Source organism: Sander lucioperca, chromosome 12, assembly GCF_008315115.2.
Source record: "Sander lucioperca isolate FBNREF2018 chromosome 12, SLUC_FBN_1.2, whole genome shotgun sequence".
NCBI lineage: Eukaryota > Metazoa > Chordata > Actinopteri > Perciformes > Percidae > Sander > Sander lucioperca.
In genome coordinates, this window is record NC_050184.1 from 20,135,501 (window position 1) to 20,157,513 (window position 22,013).

General features: G+C 41.3%; 1 protein-coding gene across 3 annotated transcripts in view; it reads right to left on the reverse strand.

Moving 5' to 3' along the window:
• Nucleotides 1-21,557, reverse strand: part of ap4b1 (adaptor related protein complex 4 subunit beta 1) — a 41,931-nt gene extending 20,374 nt beyond the window's left edge. For all 3 annotated transcript variants that reach the window (XM_036007994.1, XM_031310601.2, XM_031310596.2), the window contains exons 1-9: nucleotides 21,247-21,557; nucleotides 16,958-17,182; nucleotides 15,523-15,653; nucleotides 14,698-14,845; nucleotides 13,701-13,986; nucleotides 7,267-7,365; nucleotides 3,398-3,509; nucleotides 563-646; nucleotides 285-388 (exon numbers count right to left, since the gene is read on the reverse strand). In XM_036007994.1, coding sequence (XP_035863887.1) covers nucleotides 285-388; nucleotides 563-646; nucleotides 3,398-3,509; nucleotides 7,267-7,365; nucleotides 13,701-13,986; nucleotides 14,698-14,845; nucleotides 15,523-15,653; nucleotides 16,958-17,182; nucleotides 21,247-21,359 — 1,302 coding nt within the window. In that variant the 5' untranslated portion in view covers nucleotides 21,360-21,557. The remainder of the gene's footprint in view (nucleotides 1-284; nucleotides 389-562; nucleotides 647-3,397; nucleotides 3,510-7,266; nucleotides 7,366-13,700; nucleotides 13,987-14,697; nucleotides 14,846-15,522; nucleotides 15,654-16,957; nucleotides 17,183-21,246) is intronic.
• Between the last annotated feature and the right edge of the window lie 456 nt (nucleotides 21,558-22,013).

Genomic DNA, 22,013 nt, shown 5'->3' on the forward strand with positions numbered 1-22,013 from the left:
GAGGTTAAGACGACGTGAAATACATTTATTAATCACATATTATAATGCTGTGTTAAAAATAAAAAATTCCATGACTTTTCCAAAACTTTCTGGGTCTTTTTATGTTTCCAAAACCTTTCCAGGCCTGGAATTTGCATTTTTCAGTATTTATTTATTTATATATTTTTTTTACATCTTAGGGGTACTACTACTTTCACTTAAGTAAAGAATGTGACTATTTTAAAGACATGGTAACATTTCTACATCCAAGCAGTATGTGGACGGTGTAGAGGCTTCGGTCTGACCTGGCTATCCTGCAGCGTCTCCTCGCAGCCCTCGAGAGCCAAACACACAGTGTCGCTACACTGAGGACACACCCAGACCAGGTCACGCATTGTTTGCACCACCGCTGAGGGTAGTGGAGGGGGAGGTGGGGGAGAGGGAGACAGAGAGTCAGAGGGATGGTTGTTGTGGAGAAAGAATGTGGAAAAACAGGTGCCAACTGACTATCAAAACAAATGCAGCTGCACACTGGCATGTAGTAAGTACATGTATGCAAAGTGTTCAGGGAAACAAGTTTTACCAGAAGTGATGTGCTCCTGTTTGAGCCCGAGCAGCCCAGTAAGGATCTCCAGACATCGGTCGCTGTAGCTCCGTCCAATACGACCTGCACCCAACCCACACAGGAGAACACACACATGAGTAAGACATAGAAAGTGATAAGGTCTTAAAAATGTAATTTCTTTAGCACTCTAAACGTAACACGTATTCATATTCTGCCTTAAAACCCCTATGTTTTTAGAATCCCAAAGACTTGTTCTAAATTCAAATTAAAGCTGCAAGCGGCGATGAACGGGCCCTCCCAGCACGTCGTTGGGGGCAATAGCGGGAAGCCGGTTGACGGTAACACTTCCTGTTTCGTTGTGTCACTAGAGAACACACACTAATTATATGTCATGTTGCTGTTCATCATGTGTAGACCACACCATGTAAATTTCATGTGAATTGGATGATGTTTGTCACTTAAGGCTGACTTCCTGTTTTCAGTAGGTGGCGCTATGACCATGAGTCAATAGAGAGCCAAAGTCACGCCCTTCTACTTTCGGCCAATGGGACCTGTCTTTCGAAAAAAAATATGAATGGGAGTCAATGGAGAGATAATAATTATTAGTTCTGTTAGTTAAACGCATTATTAACGGCGTTAACGCAAACCCATTTTAGCGCCGTCAATTTTTTTATCGCGAGATTAATGTTCTTTTTGGCCTAGCAAACTTTGTAGTTTTTTTCACATGCTGTTGAAACAACTAGTAACGTTAGAAAAACTACAACACCACACCGGATCTAGCTAGACCGGAAACAAAACACCAGACACACTTGTTTGGGCTTGCGGGCCGGCCAAAGAGTAGTACATACCTTTCGCTTTTCGGCAAAAATTGCCGTTTTGAATGGGAAAATGTCATCCACGTGAATCGTGTAGATCCGAAGAGTTTTTATTTGGGGGGGGGGGGGGGGAGGGTTTGGGAGGAAGTGCTAATACGGCACCGGTGCTTTAAAGACCGCTATCTACCGGACCGAATAGCAACGCAGATTTTGGTGCCTTATTTAGGTGCCACTTAAATGTCTGCGCTTCTCTCTGACGCTCCGAAAACGGACGTTAGAGAGAACTGAAACATCGCCGCACGGGACGCTAGTCAACACTACACTTAGCAGCAGCTAACGTTAGCCTACTGTTAGCTAGCAGCTAGAGTAAATACGGTTAAAATGCTGACAGCTAAACGGTGTAAAGTGTGACTGTATTTCACTGTAGAGGATTCTAACTCCAGACTGTAGCTGCCGTTGTCTGAAAACACAGACTCAGCCTCGCCAGCCTCGAGGTGCATTCAAAGTTATTGTAAAATACCCTTTTCCCATCCAGTGGTTGTTTTCGCCGTTTTGTGCTCCTTTTTTTTTTTTACAAATACAGTTGAACAAGGTGCTCATTTTTTTATATATATATATATAAATTATATATATATATATATATATATATATATATATAATATATATATATATATATATATATATATATAATGTTATATATATATATATATATATATATATATATATATATATATATATATATATATAAATGTTATATATGGGAAAATAATGGGACAAAAAGAAATCAAGGGACATTTAGAATAGAGAAAAATGTGCGATTAATTGCGACATTAATGCGATTAATCGCGATTAAATATTTTAATCGTTTGACAGCACTAATAATAATTTTTTTTAATCCCGTTTGAATTGAGCCATGGATTACAAATATGATGTTCGTCAATTTAAAAGATAATTTAATTTAATAATTTTTCAACCGAAGCTAGGTGATGTAAATTGTGTGAGACGAGAGATGTAGTTCACTGAGCGGTTTCACACTAAACTAAGTGGTGATATGACAAACCTACGGCTAACTGAGACTTTCTTCGGTTGAAAAGTTATCTTTTAAATTGACGAACATCATATTTGTAATCCATGGCTCAATTCAAACGGGATCAAAAAATTATTTGCCTCTCCCCGTTCACTACCGTTCATATTTTTTCCGAATTAAGGTCCCATGAGGTCCACCGGAAGGGGCGGGACTTCGGCTCTCTATACGAACCTGTAGATGTCTCCAGGCCTGGACTCTTATGATGCATGTGAAGTTTCAGTCAGAATGAACAACGTAAAGTGAAGTTACAAGAGTTTCCTGTGTGAATTTTACACCTCTCATTGTCACTGCTTTAGCTGAATTATCTTTTTTTATCCCTTCAATCCTTTCTAGCTCAGTGTTAATAATAATTATGCTTGTTTGTGTGTTTTATTTATTGCTCTTGCTCGTTGACACAGTAAATTAGGGCATCCTCAGTTGAAATAAAGGTCATGATACGGAAACATGCAAATTTCCCGCCTCGCCACGTCAATGCTGTTTCACGAAAACACAAACACTTTGCAATTTGGCATCGTAGAAGTCCTACAATGGCGTGTTTTCACATGATTTATGACATCATCGTTCAAGCTATTGACTACTCATTTGCAATTGAAAATACCAGACTGTGTCACATCTGAGGGTGCTGACTGTTTTCCTTATCATCCTCTAGTTATGGTTATGAATCGACAAGCACCATTTGGAGGGAACAGAGCCAGATCATATTGCCGTAGAAACATGTAGTCTGACTCATAATCTGCCTGAGCTTTACTGGTGTTAAACACAGGGGAGGATAAAAATGAGTCATCCTATTAGTACAAAACATGATATTACAGTAGATGTTTGGGAGTATAAGGGTGTGTTACTGTGAGCTAGAAGAAAAACAGCATATAAAAAAAGTGACTGCCTGGAAGTGTTTGTCTGGCAAACAAGACACTGACCCATGACGTTATGATTGTGTGTGTGTGTGTTTACCTATAGCTGAGATTGCAGCCTGGGCAGTGTCAGCGTTGACATCAGTGCAGTATCCTTTCAGCTCATCCAGTAGCATTGCTACATTCTCATCATTCACCAGCTCCACCAGCACCTGCAAACACAACAGTACTGGCTTTACTATTATTAAAGTAGCTTCTGGCAGTACAGGGTTGAATCTGTGCAAATATCATTGCATGCTAAAGGGGGTACACCAGCCACTTAGAATTGCACTGCAGTTCCAGTTAGGAAAATGTCATTGCCGAACAAGTGGCCTAACAGGATGTACAGGACCACCCCTGTGTTAGAAGTTTGAGTATGCATTTGTGAGGGTGCATTCTGGAAAGGGGAGAAATAAAATAAAAATAAAACAACAACGTATGACAACAATTGATTAAACACAGTCATAAAAGGGTGCTAAATGAAAAGTATTCCTGGATTGAATATTGCTATAGAGCAGAGATGGGAAGTAACGAAGTACAAATACTTCGTTACTGTACTCAAGTAGATTTTTCAGATATTTTTACTTTACTATATTTTTTTGTGGCGACTTTTTACTTTTACTCCTTACATTTTAACATGTATATCGGTACTTTCTACTCCTTACATTTTACAAAATTGGCTCGTTACTTTAGTTTTGTACAAGAGGTCGTCATGTCGGAGAATAGCACAGACACGCGCCTCACCGTGTGTGTGCCTCCTTAAGAACTGTAAGTCGTAAAACTTATGTTGTCAGTTCATTTAAGCCTGTTGTTGTATTGGTCTATAGTTCTTGCAAATTTAAAGTAAGTTAGCTAGTGATTTTGTTGTTTGTGTTCTTCACCTGTTACCTAGGTTGCACGTTGCTTGATCTTAATAAAGCATCAAAATAGAGAAGTTGTCTCCGTCCGTGTTTTAACAGACACACCTGGGGCGAAGTTGGAAACCAGACACAGCTTTAAATACAGTCCTAATTTAGTCCTTACTAACAAGTTTCAAATAATTTCACTGGAGTTACCGTTATTTTCGCATCATCAATACCACATTAATCTAATTGGATGGGAATATACTGTACGTTGCACTTGACGCACCACTACAAGACGACACGACAGATTCGGTGGCATTCTGCATTCATTCGCGGCAAATCATTGCGGCTTGATGGTGGTAACGTTAGCACATAGTAGTATGGATGGCGACATGATTGAAAATGAAGAAATCAGCAGACAAGCAGCAAGACATCCTTGGCCTTATCTGAGAGAGATGTTTGAGATAGTGGGCACCAAGAATGACTCCTGGCCAATGTGCTGCGCAACTCTTAAAGTATGGGGAACTTCTTAATTAATGTCTGTTTAGTAATTCATATTTTATCCTTTATTTTCTTTCCAGAAGCCATATTTGAGCACACACACGTACATGTAGATTCCTTTAAATGTTAAGGGGAAGATTAGAAAAGAGAAACTGGATCTGTGAATTCTCACAGAATCACAACTGAATTCATAAATAGCTACTCAGTCAGAATCTTATTAACCTGGAGTCCCAGTCTCTGTCACAATAATCATATATGTGATGTTTTAGGCATATTGGCAGACATCCATTTAAAATGTAGGCAATGGCATATAAAGAGCCTTTTTTCCATGTCCACTGAAGTTTCTCAGCTTGCACTCTAGTAACATTTGTGTGGTCCAGGTAGCTTTGCATAAAAAATGGTTGTCATTCGCAAAGCTACTTTTACTTTTATACTTTTAAGTAAATTTCCAAGCCTGTACTTTGTTACTTTTACTTGAGTAAATAAGTTAAATCAGTACTTCTACTTTTACCAGAGTATTTTTTAACACAAGTATCTCTACTTCTACTTGAGTACGGGAGGAGTACTTTTGCCATCTCTGCTATAGAGACAGAGCGCATTTAAGTCCCGCCCCCACCGTCTGCTAGCAAAGAACAGAAACGTGCCTAAAAGCTGCTGTGAGGTGATAACAGACTGTGTGCAATAATGACTGTGCATACGTTTTGCAATCACTGGTCCCTACATTTCTATTTTTTTATTATTTAAGTATTTGTTTATATCATGGGTAATATGTATAGTATGGGTCATGCCTGGTCACCATTATTTGAGCTGACCGCGATTATTTAATTCCACAATCAAGGGAATTTAAAGCCAATGTTATGACATTGTACATGTATGGCAACAAATAAGAGTCCATTTGATGTGTTTCCAGCTGGGTAAATAAAGTGTCTACTTCAGCAGCCCAGGGTTTCACTGTCAGAAAAAAAATCATGGAAACAAAGAGCTGTTGGGCAGGTTCTCTTTGTTTCAGCTCGTGGGAGGCCACATTTGTTGCTCACTATGCAACATGATGACAGAGAGGTGCCGATAACAGCTCTCTGGATTTGTAGCGCGAGTCTCCTCTACAGATGCAGCAGTGTGTTTGACAGTACAGAATTAATTATAACCTAAACAAAAATATTGATTTGATTTGAAAAAGATAAACTCCCTAATGTGTAAATAGTACTAATAAAAATTAATTTAATTCTACATATCAATGATATATAACTGAGTAATAATCATCTACATTAATCTGCACATTGATTTGAATTTAAGCAATGCAATGAATTAAATCTAAATATTCTTTCTTAGGAATAACTAGTCTATGGCCCAGAAAGTACAGAACTTAACAAATACTCAAATAAGAATTTTATTAGCAATTCACTTTTGTGCTTTCGACTCATTGTAGTAGTGCTGGGCAGTATACGGGTATTAATTTCCCACATGATATGAATTTTCCATATACCGTAATACCGCAGAGAACGCTACAGCCGAATTGATCTGCGAGTGACTTAAGAACGGGAGCCGTGTTAACTTCGTACCCTTCTCACTCATGGTTGTAAATTTACAACGACAATTAATAACCCACAACTAACTCTCTTTAATAGGATAAAACACCATAGCACACAACTATTTGTGACTTTAAAAATTTCTAACACTAATAATTTTACATTTAGCCTACAAATTTACACAGCCGAACAGCATGCTGGGTAACATTATAGCTGCTAGCTAACTAGGTTGACAGGAAGTGCTTTTCAATTAAAATTAGCCTGATTACATTGATTTGAATTAACTCAATATTCTCTCTATTTGGGATTAGATAAATATAATGCTTATGTTTTATTTAACTACAATGGTTGGATTTTATTCCAAACATTTTTATTTGAAATTTAATTAAATATTTGCCTCAAAATCAAAAACACAATCATATTGAATATATTTTACTTAATACATTAATTCAAATCTACATGACCACAGACTCATTTAACATTTTTATAGTGTATGTGCAGCAGAGCGAGAGGTGAAACATGGTTTCAGCAAACTATTTGAAGATTAATTGACACTCTCTGCTAACAATTGCATCTTTTCGATGGTCAGCCATGAACTAACGACATGAATTTAGGTCTAGTTGCAAAGCCAAACACAACAGCACCGCTGTGTGGCATCAAATGATCAGAAATGGACAAATGAAATCGTTAATCACAATAATTTGTATGGAAGTTAATCATAAAATGTCATGACCGTGACAGCCCTAACTGTAAGCTACATTCTGTCTGCCAAACAGAAATCAATCTAGTTTCCCTCTGCTTTAAGCTTTTTTGTTGCATTTCAAATGAGGATGTGGTTACGTACGGTCTGGTAAACAGGGGAGCATCATTTGTTTCAACTGTAGTCTGTCAACATAACTTTTTTTTTATTTATTTATTTATTTTTTTACAAATTTACAAAATCAGCAAACTGTAGCCTGTGCAGCTGTGGTGAGAGTAGAAAAAAAAACACATGCGCTATTTTGGAAGACAAAAAGAACTTGAGTGTAGAAAAGCAACATTCAGTCAAACAGGACAATCACCTGCATCTTCCTTTGCTTGATGTAGGCCGGCTCAGCATAGCCACAGAAGAAGCGCTTGTAGTGCGCCCCCATCAGGCCAGGGAGAGAACGCAACAGCAACTAGAGAAAGACAAAGACACCATCTCATTTCTCAAAATATATTCACACATCCATCTGACAAGAGATTCCCACTGACAAAGAAACAAATGGACAAAAGTGATACAGGAACACACACACACACACACACACACACACACACACACACACACACACACACACACACACACACACACACTTCATCCACATTTAACCCCCACAACTAATACAAATACACTTGATTTAGTTGTGATGAAGGAAAGGAAACTAGCACCTTGGTATAACTCCCAAACTCGCAAATTAAAACAAATCTCACGAAAACTTGAAAGTAAATGGCGTTCCACCAAACTGGAAGAATCTCGTGTGGATTGGCAAGATAGTCTAAACAATTATAGGAGGGCCCTCAGAAATGCCAGATCAGACTATTACTCAACACTAATAGAAGAAAATAAGAACAACCCAAGGTTTCTTTTCAGCACTGTAGCCAGGCTGACAGATAGTCACAGCTCTATTGAGCCATCTATTCCTATAGCTCTGAGCAGTGATGACTTCATGACCTTTTTTAATGATAAAATTATAACAATTAGAGAAAAAATTCATCACCTTCTGCCCACAGCTTCCAACGACTCACCATTGGGCGCAGGAGGGCTAGAGAGAACGATAAGACCTGATACTTATTTAGACGGCTTTTATCCTTTAGACCTCCAACAATTAATGTTAAGGGTCTCTTCAGCTAAGCCAACTACCTGTCTCTTAGACCCCATTCCAACGAAGCTACTTAAAGAAGCACTACCCGTGGTCAACACCACATTACTAGATACGATCAATATGTCCTTATTAACGGGTCACGTACCGCAGTCTTTTAAAGTAGCTGTGATAAAACCTATTCTGAAAAAACCCACCCTCGACCCTGAGGTCTTAGCCAACTATAGACCTATATCTAACCTCCCGTTTCTCTCCAAAATCCTTGAGAAGGTAGTCGCTAATCAATTGTGTGACTTTCTGCATAGAAATAGTCTATTTGAAGACTTTCAGTCAGGATTTAGAATGCATCATAGCACAGAGACGGCACTGGTGAAAATCACTAACGACCTTCTAACTGCTGCTGACAAAGGACTTGTCTCCGTACTTGTCTTATTAGATCTTAGTGCTGCATTCGACACTATTGACCATACCATCCTCTTACAGAGACTGGAACATTTAGTTGGCATTAAAGGAATCGCACTAAGCTGGTTTAAGTCCTATTTTTCTGAGCGATCCCAATTTGTTAATATTAACGATAAACCATCCAAATACGCTAAAGTTAGCCATGGCGTTCCTCAAGGCTCAGTGCTTGGACCAATTCTATTCTCTTTATATATGCTTCCTCTAGGCAATATTATTAGGAAACACTCAATTAACTTTCACTGTTACGCAGACGACACCCAATTATATCTGTCAATCAAGCCAGACGAAAGCGGTCAGTTTGCTAAACTTCAAGCGTGCATTAAAGATATAAAATCCTGGATGACCCACAATTTTCTGATGTTGAACTCAAACAAAACGGAAGTTATTGTGCTGGGACCCAAGCACCACCGAACTTCATTATCTAAATATATAGCTACCCTAGATGGTATTGCCCTGGCCTCCAGCACTACTGTCAGAAATCTAGGAGTCATTTTTGACCAGGATCTATCCTTTAACGCCCACTTAAAACAAACCTCAAGAACAGCCTTTTTCCATCTTCGTAACATTGCCAAAATCAGGAACATCCTGTCTCAAAACGATGCTGAAAAACTAGTCCATGCATTCGTAACTTCCCGGCTGGACTACTGTAATTCTTTACTATCAGGCTGCTCAAATAAGTCCCTCAAGACCCTCCAGCTGATCCAGAATGCTGCAGCACGTGTTCTGACAAGAACTAACAAAAGAGATCACATTTCTCCTGTATTAGCTTCTCTGCATTGGCTTCCTGTAAAATCCAGGATTGAATTTAAAATCCTTCTCCTGACCTACAAAGCACTAAATGGTCAAGCACCATCATACATAGAAGAGCTTTTAGTACCTTATTGTCCCACTAGAGCACTGCGCTCCCAGAACTCAGAGCTACTTGTGGTTCCTAGAGTCTCTAAAAGTAGAATCGGAGCCAGAGCCTTCAGCTACCAGGCTCCTCTCCTGTGGAACCAGCTCCCAACTTGGGTTCGGGGGGCTGACACCGTCGCCACATTTAAGAATAAACTGAAAACCATCATCTTTGATAAAGCTTATAGTTAGGGAGTGAGGAGTTGCAGCATAGTAGAGTAGAGTAGAGGGAGGCAGGAAGTACAAGCCCGTTCCGGCAGGGGAGAGTACGAGCCCGGTCCAGGGCCCCTCTCTTTAGCCTGCCTCTCTTAGTTATGCTATTATAACTCTAGACTGCTGTGGGAAGCTCCTTCCAAGGACACAATGAGCCGCTCCCTCTTCTCTCTTTTCACTTGTCTCCTTTTGTGTGCATCTTAGTCCCAGAAATGCCTGTTACTAACCTAGCTCTGGGGAGTTTTCTCCCCGGAGTCCCTTTGCTTCTTCTTCACCCAGAACATCGCCTTGGAATTGGGTGGCACCTACACCGGGGTCCTGGGTGCAGCTGACACTATGGACTTACTACACCCTGCTACGCTCTGCGTTTCCCCGCAGTGTCCGACTGCGTCCTGCCGCGTCCAACCGCGTCCACCCAGGCTGCTGTGCCACACTACACCCCGTAACGCCCTGCTGTGCCCTACTATGACATGAACTACTATGACTACCATTGTGATCACTGCTTCACTATCTTTATTATGACTATTATTGCCACCATTCACCACTCCCCCAACTGGTGCCGTCAGACACCGCCTACCAAGAGTCTGGGTCTGTCCGAGGTTTCTTCCTAACAAAAAAAGGGAGTTTTTCCTTGCCACTGTCGCAATAGCTACTGCTAATGCTTGCTCTTGAGGCAACCACTGTAATAGTTGGGGCTTCGTAAAGTACAGAGTTTGGTCTAGACCTACTCTATCTGTAAAGTGTCTCGAGATATCTCTTGTTATGATTTGATACTATAAATAAAATTGAATTGAATTGAATTGAATTGATTCATATATCATTTTCCAAAATAAGGTTTTACTGTTGTCTATCAAAGAATGAAAAAGAGCATTCATGATAAATAATAATAACTGATACAATTTACAGTAATTGTTTCCGGCTACAAGTGTACCAGGGGTGGAACCAATAAGAAATGCTTATGTCTAGGGTTGGGCATCGTTTGGATTTTAACGATTCTGATTCCAATTCCGATTCTTCCTTTCTATTCCGGTTCTCATCGATTCTCGATTCCGATTCTTTGAGGGGTGGAGTTGAAACAGGTCACATGCTTATTTTCACAAATAAGAGGAAAGTTTAATTTTGATTCAATGGTGGTTTGAAGTTTTACAGGGCTTTTTTCAATGTAAAATAATAAAGCCACACTAGAGCACTCCAAGGCTGCAACACAACAAGCGCCTGGCCGCTTCAGAAACCAAAATATGCACATGTTAAGTTGGAAAGCGATGATCGGTTTTGAAACCAAATCCTCTAAACGAGTCCAAACGATTCCAATAAAGAAACTATTCTACTATAATTTTTTAAACGATTCCAAGTAGGAATCGGTTCTCGATGCCCAATCCTACTTACGTTAGGTTTTCAGACAGACTAATATGAAGTTAGTCGCTGGAAAAGTCTTCCTGAGGATCTACAAAGATGTGCTCAGACTTATATTTTCTAAAGCAGCCTTAAACTATTTTATGTTGTCTTTCAGGGACGTTCCAGTAACGCCGATACTTTTGCCAGTAACTAGTACTCTAACGCCGTGGGCGTCGCAAGATCATTTCAGGGAGTCACGAGATGACATTTGTTGATTTCCTATTCCGTTCTGGCAGGTCAGGGGGAGAGAAAAAGTCCCGGAACACATCAAAAACCCACATCACACTGGACGGCGCCTAGGTGCTAGCTGTTAAAACTACATTCAACAAAACACATTTACATTGTTTCCCCTGTATTTCCTGTTTTAACCTGTATTTAAAGGTCCAGTGTGTAACGTGTTTAGTTGTTCATTATCAAAATCTGTGTTGCCCGTTCACAAACTTGTCCTTTTTCATGAATATTTACCACCGCCATCAATTCTAAGTATTCCTTTTGACTTGAAATTTTACATTTGCATTCACATGAACTGGGGTAGACGCTCCGTATTCATGAGCAATCTTGAAATATGTTAGCCGGTAAGGGACATACAGGACATACTGCTCCGCCTTTCGCGTTTTCGCGTGCTGCTAATGGGTATCGTCGCTTCCCGGCCCCGGCAAGTTTGAAGAAGGAAACATGCACACGTATTCAAAATCCAAATTTCAGGAACAGGAGTCTTCTTCTTCGCCCCAGAAAAAGAAAAAGGATATTGAAAAGAGCAAGAGACCGGCTTTTTGAAGCGTGAAAGCTACCGTAGCTGTAATACGTACTTTGAACTGCGTGGCGCGAGAGACTTGACTGCGATATACAGTATGATCGCAACGCTAGATGGGAGAAATTCCTACACATTGGACCTTTAATGGGTTTCAACTTGTTTCTATTTAAATCTTCTTATATTTGTGGACGGGCAGGCTCAGTGGGTAGAGCAGGCGCATGTTAGAGGAAAAAATAACTATAACAACAACTCTTCTTTTCTTCCTCTGTCTGTTAAATTAAACTATTTGCACAGTAAGAAACCATAACACTACTTGCCCCCACAAGACAACATGGAGTCATTGGCTATCTTGTCTGGGAACCGAGGACAGAACATGCGTCTCTCTAACCAGATAAAGGGGACGCCATCGAGTCTGACCAGATAGAGGAGACGACATCTAAACTGACAAGATAGACAACTGACGACATCAAATTCTGTTATGAGTGTATTTCACACATAAATAAGCTACTGTTTGAGGCTTACGTGAGTCACTTCTGTACTCATGCTGTGAGTACTGTAACTGTCTCCTTGTTATGTTCACAAGTAAAAATGAACTTTGACTATTTCAGTGGTTCTGTCTATTCTTGATAATATAATTATTCTAACAGCGCACATATATTTAGAGGTTTATGCCTCGACGCAGAGGTCCAGGGTTCGACTCCGACCTGTGACGATTTCCTGCATGTCTTCCCCCTCTCTCTCTCTCTCTCTCTCCCGTCCTGTCCATTAAAGGCGGAAAAGCCCCAAAAAATTATCTTTACAAAAAAAATCTTCTTATATTTCAACCACATCTACTGTATTTATATATGCATATCTATGTGTGTTATGCTTGTTTACATATGGTTTTTTTTTGGCTTTTGGGAAGCACTTTGGTGCAAACTTGCTTGCTTTTAAAGTGCAATATAAATGAAATAAACCTGAAACTTGAAATACTTCAAAATCAGCGGGGGAGGTGCGTTTACGCCAGTTTGCATCTCTAGTTGACCGTCCCATCACTTCCCTTTTGTCTTTGGATTGGTACAATAGGATTAAATGGAAAATGTAATTGGGGTGGAGAGTTTGTTTTACAACCACGAAATGCAGGCCGGCTAAGAAACCGTGACGTGTTCTGTCTGTCGACCCTTCCTTCTTTGTCTGAACCTTGAGACAGTAGAAGTCTACAGTATCAAAAGCTGCATTACCATCACATTCTCTAATACTTTTCAGGGTTCAACGTTACGTGTTTTTTTTTTTGTTTTTTTCCTATGTCCGGTCTGGCAAGTGAAAAAAAATTCTACTTGCCCAAAGTCACAGTTCAGTTTTACTGGCATCTATACAAAATTGTTTTTTTTTGAAGAAGAAAAAACTTCGAAAAAGAACGTTTGATAAAAGGTTTTTAAAAAACGTAGAAAAACCCCCCCATCAAAAAGTAAAAAAGAAAATTGAAAAAAATGTCAAAATTTGAAAAAACAACATCATCAAAAGCATCGGAAAAAGTCATAAAAAGGATTGAAGCGCAAAAAAAAAAATCAGACAAAAAAAAAAGACAAAAACATTAATAGCATCTAAAGTGTAAAAAAAAATATAAAAAACCCGTCAAAAGCGTCAAGCACATGGCCGGTTAACACAGTTGGTAGAGCGGGCGCACATATGCAGAGGTTTATTCCTTGACGCAGAAGGTCCAGGGTTCGAGTCCGACCTGTGACAGTTTTCCTGCATGTCCTCCCCCTCTCTCTCCCCTTTCATATCTCAGCTTTCCTATCTAATAAAGGCAGAAATGCCCCGAAAAAAACGTCAAGCACCAACTCAATTCTTGATTGGCCAACAGCACATTCAAATCCATCGGGCAACCCTTATTGTTGAACCCTGGCTTTTATTTCACAGCCTCTACCTCCTAACCTGAATCATTCACACCGACCTGTATGTGGCAGAGGGCGGTGAACCTCATCTCCCTGGATACGCTGCCGCAGGCGGCCAGCAGGGGCGCGCGCACTCGCTCCAGCGCCGCCAGATTGACAGCAGGCAGGCCGGAGCAGAGGCTGAGGAAGAGGCTGAGGGTAGCCGCCATGACCGGGGGGTGGGGGCTGACCAGGGAGGCATCCAGCAAGGACAGGATGTCAAACAGCTCGTCCTCTGACTGAGGCCGGTAGCGCTGGAGGATCCTCAGCACCTCACACTGACCCCAAACATCAGACTCCTTCAACCTGGGAAGACACACACACACACACACACATATAAAATAGCAAGCCTAACAAATCACAAAGGTACAAGATCATAGCTCCTGCAATTTGGCAGAAATTTGGGTCTGTGCTAGTCTCGCATTGCCAGACCTTCCTCCACAGCGCTGCGGAGGAGGGTCTGGCTAGTCCACGCAGCAAGGTGCTCTGGATTATTGGCATTTCTTTAAACCAATCACAATCGACGCAATAACGGCGCCTCTGCAAAATAGCCTCGGGAAGGAACTTGTTTTGGTGGAACATGTGTACTTTTAAAAAGTTGGCGTGCGACAGAAAAGTCAGATTGGACAGATAGTCTAGCTAGCTGTCTGGATTTACCCTGCAGAGATCTGAGGAGCAGTTAACCATAGTACTCATAAATCCACGGCAGTTTAGAATAATACCAACACAAAGAAAGTGGAAGGTGATGGACATCCGGCCGAAAATGAGGGACATCCGGAGGATCTTCCGGCGGCACCGGAGCAATCCCCTAACTGAATCGTCGTCGATATGGACTAGATCTGTGCTAAAATTAAAAAGAGCCAAAAAAATGGCTTCAGCTGCCTCTGTCAGTTACGCGAATGCCGCCATGCATCCTTTCTCTCAAATTCAACGCTGTCCAGACAAATAACTCAACTTAAACAGACTTTGTTGTTTAAACAGATTCCATTGTGTGACGTGGTGCTCTGATGCTCTAACCGTTTGAGGAGGTGATGGGTGATGGGTTTATTAATAGCGACTCCTCCCTCCTCCTTCAGGATCTCCTCCAGAGCTCGGAGGCAGTTCACCATCACCACCGGGTCTGGGTCCCTCAGGAGGGTGTACAGCTCGTTCACCACTGCAGCATCTGGAACAATCATGGCCAAGAGCTTTGTGGACATGGTGTGGATGCATATACACAAAGAGCCTGAAACCATATTCAGGCATGTTCACTTCAACATTGACTGAACTGGGCGCCCGGATAGCTCAGTTGGTGGAGCGGGCGCCCATGTGTGGAGGTTTGCTCCTCGATGCAGCAGGCCCAGGTTCGACTCCGACTTGCGGGCCTTTGCTGTGTGTCGTTCCCCCTCTCTCTCCCCTTTCATGTCTTCAGCTGTCCTGTCAAATAAAGGCCTAAAATGCCCGAAAAAATTATCTTAAAAAAAAAATCATTGCACTCATGACATGGTCGGACTCACATTGGTTCAATTTTTAAAAAGGGATCAAAATCAATGCAGCGTTTTTTTGTTGCATTTGTTTTCGTGGTTTGTGTGCTTTTCTTTTTGCATCGTTTCTGTATTTGCAGCGCGTTTGTGTATTTGGTTGTGTTGTGTGTATCTGCAGTGCGTTTGCTAAATGCTGCGTGTGTGTAGCCAAATTAATTAAGATATCTTCTTGATTTGCTTGTGTTTTGTCTATTTGCATGTGTTTTTTTTTTTTTTAAGAGTTCCTGTGCGTTTGCCCGTGTCGGCCACCGTACAAAACTGTCTGAATGACGATGGGTAAGATAAACAAAAAAACAAGAAAGTCCTCCATCCACCATACCTATCTCAGAGTTGGGTTGGAGATTGTGTAGTTTGGCCCAGCCGAGTACAGCCACTCGTCGTACACAAGCTGCTCTGTCCTTCAGTCCTGCTGTCAGAGGCTGCTCCACATACTCCACCAGACTGGGTAACCTGGGGCGCGCACACACACACACAGTTAAAAAAACCAAACCATTCCAGCAGTCACAAGGTGGATAAGACGGCTTGTACCGAGTACCAGATGTGGGGGACTCAGGTCGCACGACTTGACTCGAGTCTGACTCAAGTCGCCAATTTGAGGACTTGAGACTTGCTTGACTAACATTGAGAAATGACTCGACTTGACTATGACTTCAGCCAGGCCGTATTCCTTTTTTCAAGGTGTCGAGAAGTTACGTTTTGTTTTTGGAACATCTTTGTGCTACACGCGCCACCTTGCAATGTTGCTAGTAGGGGTGCACGATTCAGAAAATGTCACGATTCGATTCCGATTTTTAGGCTCAAGATACAATTCTGTATCGATTTTCGATTCAAAAACGATTCAGTATGTAAATGTAATTACTTTTCCCATGTATGTATGTATGTATGTATGTATGTATATATATATATATATATATCTTATACATCCCTTAGTACATTCATATGGATTTTTTATTTAGTTTATTTAGTATCTTTTATTGTCCATATTATTCATGTGGATTTGTTTGTTATTTGTTATTTTAACATCCTGTTTATAATGTATGTGTATGTTGTGTGTGATGTCTGTAAGCTACTGGAACTCGAATTTTTTGCACACCCCTAGTTGCTAGGCAACCTTCCAGAGCGCGGCAGACCAGCAGAGGCAAACGTAGGAGGCAGCTGTCATGGAAGGGATTATGCCCCAAACAGTGAAAATCGGATTTAATGAGTTTGTAGTCGATGCTCGATGAAAAAAAAAAAAAGAATAGCTGTGTGCAAGGATTGCAACTCCAAAATTACGGACACGATAAACACAACATGCAACTTTATCTGTCATTTCAAGCAACACAAACAAAGGTAACGTCACGTGAATGCGTCTTTTAGCCAACGTTGACGGCGATTTTTTGTATGACTTGACTTGTGACTTGCTTGATTTATAGCAGTGACTCGACTTGATTTGCTTGATTCTCACCACAGTGACTTGAGACTTGCTTGCGACTTGAAGGTTAAGACTTCAGACTTGCACATGTGTGACTTACTCCCACCTCTGGATTTTACATTAGCCCTGAACATCTGCATTTATTATAAAATAATGCAGATAATGTTCAGGGCTAATTTAAAATCACTTCCATACTTTTTTAGGCATATATAAGCTTTTGCTTCAGCCTGATCCTTTCAGTCACTGTTTACATTGTGATATGTATACAATTTTTTTTTTTTCTTTTTTAATGATGACTGAATAAACTACTACTACTAGGTTGATGTGTGGAGCACTTCACCTGAGGTTGGTCATGTTCCTCAGGGCCAGGCTGCGGACCATGGGGTTCGGATCCTGACAGTCTTTCCTCAGCGTGTTGATGACCAGCAGAGACAGCTCGGGGTTTAAAGTGGCATAGGAACACAAGAAGACATAGACCAGTTTCTTCTGGACTACGTCTACTGTGGCACATGCTTTGACCATCTCACTGAACAGGCCGGATACATCCACACCCTGGGACATCGCCCTGAGAGAGAGAGAGAGAGGAGGGGGGAGGGGGAGAGAGAGAGAGAGAGAGAGAGAGAGAGACACAGAGAGAGAGAGAGAGAGAGAGAGAGAGAGAGAGAGATAGAGATAGAGGGAGAGATAGAGAGAGAGAGAGAGAGAGAGAGCAATGTGGTCTGGAAGTCAAGATCTTATTATCTTTATGAAAAGAGGAGAGGAAGCAGACTAATCTAATATAACATAGACTAAGAGTCTGTATTGGTGGGTGGTGCATACAGTACATAAACGTGTATATCAGCATGGTTTTGTAATCTCTCTGCTCAGCTCAAATCTAAACGTGCTTGTTTGCCATGAAGGTGATGGGGAGGACTGAAAACCCCTCTTCCTTCAGCCAACCTACGAGCAGTCTGTACACAGACAGCCACAGGGAGTTTGGCTAAACCGGTTTAAAAACTCATTTGTGCCTACATCAATCAAAATGTTAAACGATAATGCTTCCTGAGGCCGACGGGCTGTGCAATAATATCATAGTGGTCCGTTTATGTGGCCTGTGGCTCTCATTGATTCAATTCACACTTTGCTTAATTGTGGATTACTGTTGTTTTCATTCTTCTCTATGTATTGACTCTGTTTAATTGGTCCTATTTATTAATCTGTGTCTTATTGTTTCTATTTATTGATCTTTATTGTTATTGTAAGAGCAGCTAAAGTTGTCAGCGCAGGACTCCAAGAAAAGTTTGAAATAAACAATAAAAAGAAACAATGACATAAATAAACAAATATGTATAACGGCGGAAGGCGGTGTGGTTTAGTGCAGGATGTGCACAGATGTTGAGGAAGGTGCAAAAGTTCAGGATATGTAGTTTGTGCAATATACAGGTATAAAGTCCAGGATGTGCGTTAAGGCGCTGACACACCAACCCAATAATTGGCCGTCGGACCGTCTGGCGAGGTCAGTGACTCGAGTCTGTTCGGTGTGTTCCGTGCCGTCATCAGTCGGAGGAGCCGTCGGCCTTTATTTTGGCCGATTTGACTTGTTGAATCGGCCAGTGGGCAGTCGGACTCAATGACCAATCTGATTGGTGGAGCGCTAACCCGGGAATGACGAGCGGGATGAGCGTGACGAACGCCTCTCAACATCTGACGAAAATCTTTTAAACTGACCTTTGTCGATCTCAAATGAAGACAGATTCAGCAACTGCACCTATTTTCGTAAAATATGAGATCGTATTCCGAACGAAGCTGCCATTAAGGTCGGTTTTGAAATTCGGGAGAAGCCAGACCCACGTGACGCGTTGGTCCAATCAGCTGCCGGTTTAAATTTTTTGGCCGACAATACAGATTGGCGCCGCCAGCTGTTATGGAGATGTATTGCGTCTCACGCACGTGCAGAATGTACGCTCAAGTCGGCGTTGCTTCGGTGTGATCCGAGGCACTTTTTTGACCAACTCGGGAAGACTGTCAGTCCCTTTTCTGCCAAAGGTCGGCTGTCGGGTTGGTGTGTCAGACCCTTTAATGTAACGTGTAGTGTCTAGGGGTGGGGGTGGAAGAAGTATTCAGATCCTTCACTTAAGTAAAAGTACTAATACCACACTGTAAAAATACTGTTACAAGTAAAAGTCCTGCATTAAAAATGTTACTTAAGTAAAAGTATGTAAGTATCATCAGGAAAACGACTTAACTTAAAGTATTAAAAGTACTCAATGCAGAAAAAAACTCCCATTTTAGAAAAAGGAAACGATCCAAAAGTGATTAACTGCTAATCATGTCATCTGGACTTGTAGGCCGTTATATTGTTGGGTAGTTTAATTTGTAATAGTGTTTTGTGTGCAAAAGTAACTAAAGCTGTCAGATGAATGTAGTGGAGTAAAAAGTAGAATATTTCTCTCTGAAATGTAGCAAAGTAGAAAGTGGCATGAAAAGAAAAGTAAAGTACAATTACCTCAAAGTTGTACTTAAGTACAGTACTTGAGTAAATGTACTTAGTTACATTCCACCACTGGTCTAGGGCTGGGGTTAAGAGTCCGTGTCAGTGGGGATCCTGGGCCTTGTGTTAATTAGGCTGACAGCACATATTTAGCTTCTTTTTTTTACCCCTAATGGACTTTTTCACAGCAGATATTTTGACTTGTCATAGTAGGAGAAGCGCAGCTGAATTGATAACCTTAAAAGGTCCCATGTCATGAAAATGTCACTTTATGAGGTTTTTTTAACATTAATATGAGTTCCCCCAGCCTGCCTATGGTCCCCCAGTGGCTAGAAATGGTGATAGGTGTAAACCGAGTCCTGGGTATCCTGCTCTGCCTTTGAGAAAATGAAAGCTCAGATGGCCGATCTGGAATCTTCCCTTTATGAGGTCATAAGGGGAAAGGTTACCTCCCCTTTCTCTGCTTTGCCCGCCCAGAGAATTTGGCCCACCCATGAGAAAGAGAGAGACATCATGGCTTTCAAACCATGGATGTATTAAGAGAACTGGATACAGCGTTCGGCGGGAAGCCCCGTACGTTCCAATGAGAGTTGCTCAAACGCGCATAAAGCAAACACGGAGCTCGGCTCTTCCGCATTGTTGGCCCATAACGCTGGTTGGCTCACGATGGGCATGCGCACTAGCAACAATTTGTTTGTGTTGTCGTAGCAACCGGTAGCAACATGCTCGTTCATGAGCTTCTCTGTCGTGTCTCTTACAAGTGGCGAACTCATGAACTCACCGTTTTCATTGTCTAAAATATTCACTAACGTTAAACATTGTGTTTTCGTTGTTCCCGATCGTTTACATGCTTAGCTAAATAAACGATAGATGTATTTAGCTAGACAACCACGGAGATTTAATAATTAGGTTGTGCTACTAGCTAGCTAGCTAGCTACTAACTAGCGCTAGCTAGCAGTTAGCTTGCAGTTTCGTGAACAGAGCTCATCCATGGCTTCAGCTCTCATCTACGTTACAAGCTTTACAGCATACAGCACTCGGATGTATCATAAGAGAGAACCAAGGCGATGTAATCACTATGTCTGTAGTAACGTTATGTAGGCATATAACTAGCTATGTAGCTATAGATCTTAATACAGCCATGCTAGCTACCCCTGATGTTAGCAACTAGCTAGCTAGCCGATAGCCTGCAGTTTGGGAAACGCTAATGACGTTACATCCACGTAGCTAACAGGCTTTACAGCAGCTCAGATGTATCACAACTTCATAAGATAATACCATGGATGTATTCATAGAACACATGGTGAATTACAACCATTAGCTATATCCATTATTACAGCTAGCTACATGAGCTAGGGAGAACAGTCATGTGAGCGGGCGGGCGCAGTCCCGCGGCTCTGCTCACGTCCATTATGCCAAATTTAATAATTCTGCATTCGCTTCTAGTGAATGTTAAAAATGTTAAAAACGTGACGTTTTAAACAAGGACCCTTTCAGTGTTCGGGCTGGTAAGTTAATATACCCAGAAACAAATTATCCGCTGAAATATAGACGTTTCTTTCGCCATGCAAAGTCTATGTGAAAAGTCTTTCTGGGCCATGGGGTGCAGTACCACCGTTATCCACTAAGCCCATGGTGGCTTTTAGACATGGCGCTCTTCCTGGGGGCTTGTTTCAAACATCAAAGTGGCAGTTGGTCAAGGCCACACCCCCACCCTCTCTCCTCCTCAATAGCATTTAAAGCTACAGACACAGAAATGGCACATCCTAAGGAAAGCTCATTGTGGGACTGGCTCTAGTGGCTGTAATTCTGCACCAAGGCTGAATTTCGGGAAAGAGACTTCAGATACAGTATTAGGGGACCACTAAGGTCTATATAAAAGTATCCAAAGAGCACCATGTTATGGGACCTTTAACGATGGCTCAGTTCCATCAAGTGTCCCAGTAAGCTATTTCAGTGAGTCAGCATACACAATACCAGGGCCTCTCCTAAGTGGAAAGCAGCCATCATTAATGGTTGAATACACCTGTGCTTTTCCTACTATGACATGTCAACATGTCTGCCGTGAAAAAGGTCTATAGATGAATCTGGTCATACAGATAAGCAGTGTGCCTGACGGACAGGCCGAGGAAGGCCAGCCTGACTGTAACCTAGGTTACCTGATGACTTTGAGGATGGTGTTCCTGTAGCGCAGCTGGTCAGACTGGACGTTGGGGTTGGACAGAGCTCTCCTCAGCTCCCTCACCGCGTCCTCGCTGCCCAGATACGGCATGCTGGCTATACACAGCCCGCACCTGCTCACTTTAAAACATTACTTGCGACATTGCACCACTGTTAACACGTCGACTTGTTGATTTGTTTTCAAAAACGTTACCCTTTAACACTTCAAATGGGGGGGGGTTTCATTCCTAACACTACTCGATGACTCGATTGTTTACACCGTGCACACTTCCGCAGTACTTCTTCTGCTTTCTTTCTCTTCTTTTAATCGTATGCTGCTCTCTGCTGGTTGGGGTAGGAATAACATTCTACCTTAACACTTAACCCTCATGTTGTCTTGGGTCAAATTTGACCCGTTCTCAAAACTTCTATATCAGAAATATGGGTTTCTTTTTTAACCAAATTACCCCAAAACGTTAAGTACAATTCCAAGTACTTGATCACTACTTTCATTGAATTTTTGGGTATTAAATTTTATAGCATTTGAAAAAATTGAAATGGATTTAAACCTGACTAAACTTTGAGATACACGTCTGTGATTATCCATCAACATAGGTTCCTCTAATATTAGTCAAAATAATTCATCATTTCAAAGTTAGGTATAATTTCCTATAAATGAACTGTATTGACCATGTATTCCAAAAATAAGTGTAAAACTAGTTGTAATAAGTTGGTGTTAGTGACAAAATGGCATCGAAAACGTCGA